This window comes from Platalea leucorodia (genome assembly GCF_965183815.1).
Source record: "Platalea leucorodia genome assembly, chromosome: 1".
Taxonomy (NCBI): domain Eukaryota; kingdom Metazoa; phylum Chordata; class Aves; order Pelecaniformes; family Threskiornithidae; genus Platalea; species Platalea leucorodia.
Window position 1 is genome coordinate 97,441,357 of NC_138823.1, and position 10,312 is coordinate 97,451,668.

A 10,312-nucleotide genomic window follows, 5' to 3' on the forward strand; every position below is an offset into this window, starting at 1 on the left:
CCCATAACACAGTGCCTCAGCTGTGGCTGGCCAGGGTACTCCAGCCAGAAAGGGAAAAAGCCTGCTGCAGGAGCAGTCGGCTTCAACTCCTGCTTCCACCCTCACCCAAACGGGTAGCAGTGCAAATACAGCGCAAACTTCCCAGACCTTGGGGCAAGCTGGCTTGGCATGCACCAGGACGACTTGTTAAGTACATGACTTTGTACGATCGCACATGACTTTGTATTTTGATTCTGCAAACACTGACTGCTAGCCAAAGTTTAGTCCTGTTCTGCTTATAAGACCCCTACTGTGACCCACAATGTTACAGACTCCTACTATCAACAGCTACGGAGTGACCGAACCTTCCTTCTTTGGCAAAACTCCCGACAGGTATTTCTGTGTGGCACAGACCTGCCTGGTACCTCCCAGTGTCCAAGGAATGGTCGGGGGTTACCCCTTCCTGGGGAAACCCACCTCCTGGCCTGGCAATCCCCACGGCCTGAAATGACTCATCCGGGCCACTGGCAACTGAACATAAATTTGTTTTCGCATTACTCAAACAAGCAACAGGAATAGCTTGATTCTGGTCAGTCTCCAGATCTGAAAGCAGAGCTATCAGAAATCGCTGAATCAGAGGATATGGATCTCTGACAACAATAATATTTATGAATCCTTACCAAAAATTGCTGAAGATGTTTTTGTTTTTTCAAAAAAAAAAAAAAAAAAGCAGCACCTTCAGAGGTCCCTGCAATATGTTTGTGCTTTGTTACTCAAAGGAAACATGCATGCCAATTTTGCCAGCTAACAAAATACTTTCTAACAAGGCATTTTGACAAAGCTGAAAATATCTTTCACTGATATGAGTCATTTTGGCTTCAAGTGCACATCTTAGAAAAAGGAATCTCAGAAAAAATCTCTTTTAACTAAGTGCTGGCATGAAACATGGTCTTTAAGTGACAGGCCTGGAAAGGCTATGCATATTTGTATTCTATACAGAAACGATAGCTATCTTTCAACCCACACAACTGCTTTGTGTTTTTTCTTTCCTTTTTTTTTTTTAAAACACCAAGAACCCAAAAAAAAAAAAAATCACCTAATTTCTTTCCCAACTTTTGGATACTGATAGTTTATTACTTCAGTGGGCTACAATTACCTTTTATATGTAACTAGGTGACCTCTGCTGGTAGATTCTTATCATAACTGGAATAATTCACACGTACAGATACATTGGTATTCTGGTAAGTGCTGCCCTACATACACAGAAAGACATAATACCCAAGAAGATATAATCCCTGCTCTGAAAAATAAACTCCCACGCTGAAAAGGTGTAAAAAAAAAATTGTACAACCCAGCTTTCTCCACTCACAGATGTTTTACAGAGCAGTTTTTAGAGAACCTTTAATAAAAAGGTATGACCATCTCAGGATGGGGCCACCGGTGTTTATTCAGCATAATGGCCTAAATGCTGACTATTGCTCGGAAAGCCCCTAAACTTCATCCTGCTAGAAGCAGGGAGGTTGTACCGAGGAAAGGATTAGTCTCCACTTGCATTCCTTTCTTGTACTCTTTCTCATACCATCTGCTAACAGCCATTGTGGGAGAAAGGATACCAGCTAAATGGACCTTTATTCTGACTCAGCACGGTTGTAGACAGTCTGTCCGCTATGATACAGTGGCACAGTATAATTTGATACTTTAAAAAAACCAGCCATTCACCTGAGAGATCACAATGCAACTTGCAGTTAACAGCCTTGGTCTTTGTGATATCCAAGGTCATTTCTATTATTACAGCACAGTGCACGGAAATACCACAAATACCAAGAGAGTCTTATCTCTTTATCATAGGTGAAATTGGCACGCTTTGCAGCACAACAGCTCCATGTTGGATCACAGGCATTCGAGTTCATTTGAGTTTATATTCAGAGGCTGGCTTGCTCAGCTGGGAGCTCAGTGGATTTCACGTGTATGTATTTACAGCGGCATTGCCGCGGCCACTTCTCAAGTGCCCAGCTTCCACGCTGACAGTTACCGTGCCTCAGCACAAGGCAGCAAATATAAACGCTGGCCCTGACCTTGCCAGAGTTAGTGGTAGGAGGCAAAGGCTGGGCAGGGGTCTTTCCTCCCCCTGACCACACATCCCCGGCTTTACCCACCTGCTGCTGCTCGCACGGCCCAGACCCTAAAACGCGCTGTGACAGAGCACCCTGCCTTGCCACGGAAGAAAACGGGGGTTATACCCTAACGCCTCACCGCTGCCGCCAAACCCGGCCGTTCGAGACCCCCCCAGCGCCCTCTCGGTTGGACCCGCCAAGAGCGGGCGGGGGTTGGCCGCACCAGGCCGCGCTCACCCCCGCCGCCCGCGGGCACCCCCTCGGCGCTGCCCGTGCGGCCCCGGCCCTCCGGGGGCTGGGGAAGGACAGGAGGGGAAACTCGCCAGAGCCCTTCCCCGGCACGGCGGCGGCGGGAGCAGCGGGCCGAGCGCAGAGCCCCCGCCGGGCGGCGGAACCGCTCCAACGGCCGCCGCCAGCCTGAGGGGCGGCCGCGACACCTCCGCCGCGGGCAGCCGCCGCCGCCCGGCCCGGCCCGCCCCGCCGTTACACCACCACCACCGGGGCTGACGATAATCACAATAATTACTGCTGTTATGGCGAGGCCGATGCTTCCCCGCCGGCCGCCGCCGGCGGGCCCTGCGCGCCGCCGCCAGGAGGCTGGGGCCGCCGGCCGCCCTCAGGTGCGAAGGCGCCGGGCGGGAGGGCGCCCCCTGGCGGCCCGCCCCCGCCGCGCCGCGCCGCGCCCCGCCCGCGGGTCGCCCCCCGGCCGCCCCCCCCCCGCCCCCGGCCGCCCGCCGCCGCCGCCGCCCGCCGCTCTGAAGTTTGCAGGCGATTTCCTTTCCAGCCCGGCCTTATCTCGGCCCGCACGTTGCCGCGCGGTGACTAATAGCAGAATAACATTGTCTCGGGATAAAATAGCGCCGGGGCTGTTTACCCGCTCCATGGGGGTTCGCTATAAAAGGGCGCCGGGGACCGCCGCGCCAGCCAGACGCGCCGGGGCGCACCGAGCTGCCGCTTGCCCCCTCGCCGCGCCCCGCAGGGGACGGGACACGGCTCTCCGTCCCGACGCCGGGAGAGACTTTCCCCCCTTTTTTCTCTTTTCTTAATTTCCCCCCTTTTTTTTTTTTTTTTTTTTTCTTCTTCTCCTCCCCCGTCTTTTTTCCGTCCGCTCTCGGCTGCCTGCTATGGATTATTCCCAGATGATCCTCTCGCTGCTCGTCGTGTTCTGCCCGGGGCTGCTGCCGGCAGGTAGGTGCCGGTCCCCGGCCGCTCGCCGCCGCCTGGGTCCGGCCCTAGCGAGGGGGGCTCCGTGCCGGCTGGCGGGGAGCGCCGCCGGGGAGGGCGGCCCGGGGAGGCAGAGGGGTGCGGCGGGAGGGGCCGTCGGCGGAGATGCGCGGGGTGCGCGGTGGCCGCGGGTGCTCAGCTCTGCCTCTCCCTCCCGCAGCCCCCGGAGCCGAGGCCGGGGCCCCGCCGCCGCCCCCCGCCGCCGCCGCCGCCGCCGCGCACCGCCGCGCCCGGCGCTGCTCCTGCTCCTCGCTGCTGGACGAGGAGTGCGTCTACTTCTGCCACCTCGACATCATCTGGATCAACACCCCCGAGTGAGTGAGGGGGCCGGGGGGCCGCGGCAGTTGCCGAGCGCTGCGTCCCGCTTTGGCTGGAACAAAGCGGGGGGGGCGGGGGAGGGAAAAATTAAGAACTGCAACCCCCCCCTGCAGAAGTGGGAAAGGGAGGAAGGAATAGTTATTTGCACTGTCTCTCCTATGGCTTTCCCGCCTCCTGCTTTTCTGCCGAGTTTAGCAGCGGGACTGTTCACTGGGAGAAAGCAAGCAGGATTTGGCCACCCAGATGGAGCAGATAGCTCCTCGTTGCCCTAACACACCTGCCTTCCTCAAATCTGTGCAGGAGTATTTCCTTTGGGTGCTGCTCAGCAAAGGCTGCAGGATACTTTTCACTATGAATCAGAAGCGGACAAAATGCCAAAAGTATGATTTTGCCAGCCTGAATTTGCCTGAACCGTTTTTCTTTCCAACAAGTTAGGAGGCTAGAAGGCTTACTTTGACGCGAGGTGGCTCCTCACCGCCTCTTGCTGCTCTCTCCTGCAAATTAATGCATCCCACGTGTTAATAGGGTTATGTCCATTTCTACGCCCTCCTCACCAAAAAGTAGCGAGCCAGAGCCTCACCTAATGCTGCAACCACTGACTCTGGTGATTTGTTCTGCTGCTGGGTTTCCTCAGAGCGAAGAGGATCTGTTCCTCACTTCTATTCCTCCTTTCGGTGCTGGCAGTTACCAAAGTTCAGAGAAATGAGGTTTTATTGCTTTCTATCACACAGGGAGGCACAGCAGCCTTATGAAATCACAATTAAAAGGTCATTAGCCTTGTCAGTAGCCATGCTAATGAATATGTTGCAGGATCATTAGAAGCATTTGCATGGGAACTATGACCAACGAAGCATTCCCAATCCCACAACCTTTACTCATGCAATCAATCCCATTGATAAGATTGCCCAAAATACCCCGCTGTTTTGAAGCCACAGAATCATTTGAATGACTTTCGTGTTGTCTCTTTGATCACAGGAAGACTGTTCCATATGGTCTCGGAGGCCCTTCTCGATCCAGAAGATCACTGAAGGACATGGTGCCAGAGATGCTCACTGAACCTAGCAGCAGATGCCGATGTGCCAACCAGAAGGACAAGAAATGTCTGAACTTCTGCCAGACAGGAAAAGATCTCTGGTGCGTCTATTGTTGCTACTCTTTAAAAGGCAGTGCATGTAAAAAGGATGGATTGTGGCAGACTTACTCATTTTGGCACTTGCTGGGCAAATAATCTCCCCAAAGCCTTGCCTCCTACCTGAGTGCTCACGCTGCTATGATACATACTATGGTTTGGCCCAGAAAGATTGCTTATTACATGCCTTGAGAAGTGGTTGATGAGATGCCTCACCTTGTGGACTGCAGGCTTGGTTTTTTTTTTAACAGCGCTTTTTCACTTTTAACAGGGCTCAGTCCACAGTGGAGAAAACCTTGCGTCACCGCAACAAAGCTGGCAATTGCATTGGACCCAAATGCATGAACCGCCAGCTTGTTGACAGCAAGAAAATGAAGCGGTGAGTTTCTTCTCATCCTGTTGTAGTTCCTCGGAGCAGCAATAGAGAGCACAGTTCACCTGCCTTCGGGTCAGCGTGGGCTTAGCTGGTGATTTCAGCTTGAGAGTTTCGGAGGAAGCAGTGAAGATACCTTGAGGGCTTGTCTTCATGCAGTGGGTTTTTAGCTTATGAAGACGCGAGTGCTCCGTCTCTTCTGTTTGCTCTGCCTAGCATCTTCTGTTTGCTTAGAGGAAGCAGGCTTAGTTGTAGGCCTAAAGATACACCGAACTTCAGAAGAGTATGAAATCGTGAAATAGTGACAGAAATAAATAGAGCCTGTCACTTTAGCGTGTTCGTGCACTATCTTAACTGCTTAAAAATGTTATGTCCCAACTATTCTAATATGAAATTGAATCAGAATGCCTTTTCTTAGATACTTTACTTCATTCTACTGGAGGGGAAAAATGAAGATTATTGATCTATCCAGATTTTGAATATGTTGTTTCTTCTGGCTGGTGCGGCTGGCTTTTTAGAATGCAGCAGGTGGATTTCTACCTGCCTTATCTCTAACATTGCCCGATAAACCTGTGTAAAATGAGTACAGGATGTTAGTGATGGACATGACTGCAAAAAGGTTGAGGAAAGGAAAAATGAAGACTAAATTAGTATTTGAGCCCAATTTAATATTTGAAATTAGCAGTAAATTTCAGGACTGCCCTTTGAGGTCTGTGCATAATAAGTTGAGTGGCAGTAGGCAGCAATATCTCTCTGCAGTGCAGTTCAGAGATTCATGCATTGAACTTGGTGCAGCTACGAAGCCCACAGAGGTGAAATCAGCTTTGAAGCTGAGTGTTAGTACAGCTGTATCAGCTCTGATGTTCAGTGTTCAGCCATATGCCTGTGTAAAAGTATGGCATACAGAAGTTTGCCCATACAAAGTAAGACTTTTTAATGCTGCTTTCAAAAGCAGAACAGGATTTATGGGAGCAGGCAGCCTGATGATTTTGAGTGAGACTCAGGCCCTGGAAGTCTTAAATCATTTTTCAAAATGGGGCTGGCTTACTTACTTGAAAAATGCACCCCATTCAGGATCAGGTTTACCTAAAAGAAACAAAACAGCCAAAAAGAATAACACTGAAGACCTCTTGGTTGGATATGTGCTATTTAAGGAAGTCTAGGGCATCTATATTTGAATAAATATTTTAACTCGTTTTAATATTTGCATTTAAATTCTGAATCCAATATTTCAAGTGGCTTAACTTAGCATAATTATGACAGGGCTATAGCAATCAGCAGTTACTGAAGATTCCGTGGCAGAAATCTAGACTGAGGCTTATTTAATCAAAAACTGAATGTCTACACACTGGAGATGCATCTTCATTATTGTGACAATAAATGTGTATTTCTTATTTTTGCAGGCTGGAAGCCATCGGTAACAGTATCAAAGCTTCCTTCAGTATTGCAAAGCTGAAGGCTGAGCTCCAGAAAGGGTGGAAGCTGAAACATAACAGGGCAAACAAAAGGCAAAGCATCTGGGAAAGCCTGAAAGCATCCTAGTGGGAAGATCACCTGAATCTTTCTCCATCACGCTTGCTGACAAAGCGTCACCAAAACTCTCTCTTGACTTCTAACATTCCACGATGGCAAAGGGCCTCTCTGTCCAAGTGTTTGCGCAGCAGAGCAAAACACTAAGGAAGTCCCGTATTTGGAGGTATAAGAGCAAAGTATTTCATCATTTGGGAATTCAGACGGATGGGTAGAGGGGGCGAAGGGGAATCCGCAGTAACATACATGAAAAGCCGTCTTTCTGAAGAAACATTTGAATATTGCATCTGGAATGTTACCCATCAAATGAGCAGCTTTCAGGGTCTACATCAAAAGCATCTTGCAAAGAAGACCTCACAGATGTGCTTAGAAAGGACAGAAAGCAAGATCTGAGTGGACAAACTTCAAAGCAAAAAAACTCTACCTTTTGATTAAAACGCAGAAATGAAAGCCACAGTGCTACTTTAATCAGGACTTATTGCATATATACATGTCTACCTCGCGTACTGTTTGTTGCACTCCTGCTAGAGTATTTTTACACCTTATTGTTGCCTTTACTAATCAGCTGCAACCCTTTGCCTTTTTTCAGAAGTCTAGTTTACTTGTACAACCAGAGTTATCTGAATGTGGGTTAGACACTGTGGTTGTTTGCATAGTCAAAGTCCTTTGGTTTTGGATACTAAAGGACTCTTCAACATAAAATAAAAGTTAGAGGACACTACTATGTTTCCCATAACAAGGATATATGGCTAACTGAAGTTCTAATAATAGAGGTTGTTGTGTCTTACATACCACCACAAATGCACTGAAGTGGGGATGTACTGGAGGCTGTTGTGAGGTTTATTCAGTGCCTTGTTTGGTGTAAATTTGTCGAGACAAAGGGTTGTTTTGAATTATGTCAAAAGGCTAATATTGGGTGAATGTTTATAGCAGTGAATTTCTTCACATTGTTGAATTTGCTGACAGGTTGAATCTTATGTGCTTATTTTTTGTGTTTTGTATTTATATTCACACAAGTTCTTCATTATATTTACCATGTTGAATATACATTGAAGTAGGCCATATTGGTCTATGCATGTTTTATGTATTTCTGTATGAAATTGGGAAATGCTTTATGCCTATCAAGGTAAATATCTTCAGAAATAAATATTTTTAATTACTGTATTGGCTTGTTTTTCATATACCCCGTTTTTCCATAGGCTGTGGCTCCATGATCACAGGGGTAGATTGCCCCACATACAAAGCGGACCTAGATGAAGTGTGTGCACGTGATGATTGCCTTTCTGTCAGATTAGCCAGATCACAACACAGAAAGGTTATGCCAGATGTGAGACAACAGATAATATTTGTTGTAGCTTCAAGCTTGCTTGTCAGAATTTCATGGTGAAATTTGAATTGGCCAAATGAATTTATCCTGGAGCAGCACTCTCACGTGGCTGATGTCTTTTTCATCCAAATGTACAAATTCTAATGTTGGATTTACTGTACCATTAAAATATTGCCAATAAGGGGGTGGATATACATGAAGTAGAGGAGAAAATGCGCACACTGGATTATTTGTGGGCTATATTGGGCTAGGCTGTGTTACGTTACTTATCAATCACCACACTGTCCCAAAAAGTCTCAGCCCAGCCCATGAAAGATGGAGACCTCAATGGAGCCTGGCCCAAGCCCAAGAAAGAGCTAAAGCAAGAGTCAAACTTTGCATGTCTCCAAACATTTTGTCCTGAAGTGGTTCTAGCTGGAAAGATGCTTAAAGCAAATAAATGTATTTAATTTTCTCTGATCCTATAGTAAAAAAAAAAAAAGCACAAGGGTTAGTCCATGGATAAAACTGAGTGAGTGTTTTGGGCTTTTTTAAAAACAAACTTTTACAAACAAATACAATACAAGGCGTGTGACACTTACAAACACTGACAGCAGTCACCATTAAAAATTGCTGAAATTGTTCTAGTTTTCTTGTCAATATTCATTTGTTTGCAGCATTTTTCACTCCTGAACACCATAAGGCTGAATAAAGTCCGTATCATGTTTCCTTCACGCTGTTCTGCTATGTTTTGGGCAGTAATTCAATGCAGAGATGGCAGTGCTGGCAGCCGGGGTCTGACAGGAGAGACTGGCCCAGGCAGTGGGAAGGAACCAGGAGCCCTCCGCTTCTGCAGGACAGGATGCGGCCCCCGGAGCTGCCCTCTGATCTCTGCGTCGGGACATGCGTGGGTCAGTGACCTCTCTCAGGTGTGAAGAGACGTCACAAACGCTGCTTGGTTTGCCGTTTCTTCCCCCACCGGTGGGTGGTTGAACTTCGGCCAGGAAAATAAACAAGCAAGTAGTCGAGGTGCTGCCTCTTGCCCTGCCGACACGGCAGGCGAGCGGGTGGGGTGGGGTGTCCCTGCCTGGGAAGGGGCCGCGCATTGGCATCCCCATCCCAGTCGCTCCTGTTTTCTTTCCCAGGAGAGAGCAGGAGGAGAGGAGTGATTCCAGGAGCAGAGGGGTGCCAGAGCAGCGCCTGTGCTGTTATTAAGGCTGGCTACCTGGATTTTGTAGGTGGCTGGGCTAAACGGTGCTGTGGGTGGGCTTTAGTAGCCCAAATTCCTGGCCAGCTGCTTAAGAGATTCTTGAGAGACCATCCTAAAAATAAACCTGTTCCTTCTAGGGTTTACTCTGCTCATGCCTGGACTCGAAAGCTGGCTTTCATCCTCCTTTCCTTCCCCCCAAACTGACCCCACTGCTTACTCATGCTGCAGCTTTGGGTAGGGATGGGCACCCACTGGCCTTTTGGGGAAGGCACGGTCCCCAGAGCCGTGAGAGGTAAAGTAAGAGCCTGGCACAGCACTGAGCTCGAGCGGCAATGCAAGGAGCACAAGGAGGGTGAGATGCCCCAATGCCAGGGGCTTACAGGCTTTGGGAAGAGTGGCCGAAGCCGTTCCATGCTGCCCAGCCTGCTCCAGGGGCCTGTTCACACACAGCGGGGGCAGCAGGAGATGTGCCCCTGACCCCGCGCTATTTACCTTCTGGCATAGGAGCATAAACTGCAGCTTACCCTGGTTTGCATTAATGAGCTGGACCGAAAACCAGAATTCAACAGTCTGTTAGTCTCACTGAATAAGCAAAAGGGAACATGAAGCATTTTATCTTAAGGCTGGCTCACACACAAGTACCAGGGTCTGCCCCAGAGGTTTGCTCCTTCTCAAAGCAAGCTCCATGGCAGAAAGAGATTCAATAACTCAGGCCAGAACCACCAGTGAAAAAAGAGAGGCATGGTATGTGCTGGGATTTATGGCACTGAACACTAAGCAGTGTAAAAGTACATTCCTACTTATAACAAATGACCTGAGCAAACAAATGTTCTACCTGAAGCCAATGGAAACATTGTGCTGACTGCAGAGGCAAGGCTGCAGAGTCAGGGCTCTCATTCTTCTAACTAGAACTAATCTCACTTCTTCTCTTAAAAAGTAAACCTTTCATGACCATGATCATCCTCCTTTTTAAGTGAGAGATTCTTCTAATCTGGGATGAAATTTGAGAAGGACGAAGGGAAGCATATAGAGAAGAGGACCACCACTTTCCAGTGTGGCCATACCCTAATGGTCCCAAAATACACCTGATGTATGGCTGAAATTACAGCTTGAATCAAGAGCAAGGAAA

General features: G+C 48.6%; 1 protein-coding gene across 1 annotated transcript; it reads left to right on the top strand.

The window, feature by feature from the left end:
- The first annotated feature begins 3,165 nt into the window (after positions 1-3,165).
- Positions 3,166-7,778, top strand: EDN1 (endothelin 1). Its single transcript, XM_082337834.1, has 5 exons — positions 3,166-3,281; positions 3,478-3,631; positions 4,611-4,769; positions 5,036-5,143; positions 6,541-7,778. Exons 1-5 carry the CDS (start codon positions 3,218-3,220, stop codon positions 6,677-6,679), a joined length of 624 nt encoding a protein of 207 aa, XP_082193960.1. The 5' UTR covers positions 3,166-3,217; the 3' UTR covers positions 6,680-7,778.
- The last annotated feature ends 2,534 nt before the right edge of the window (positions 7,779-10,312 follow it).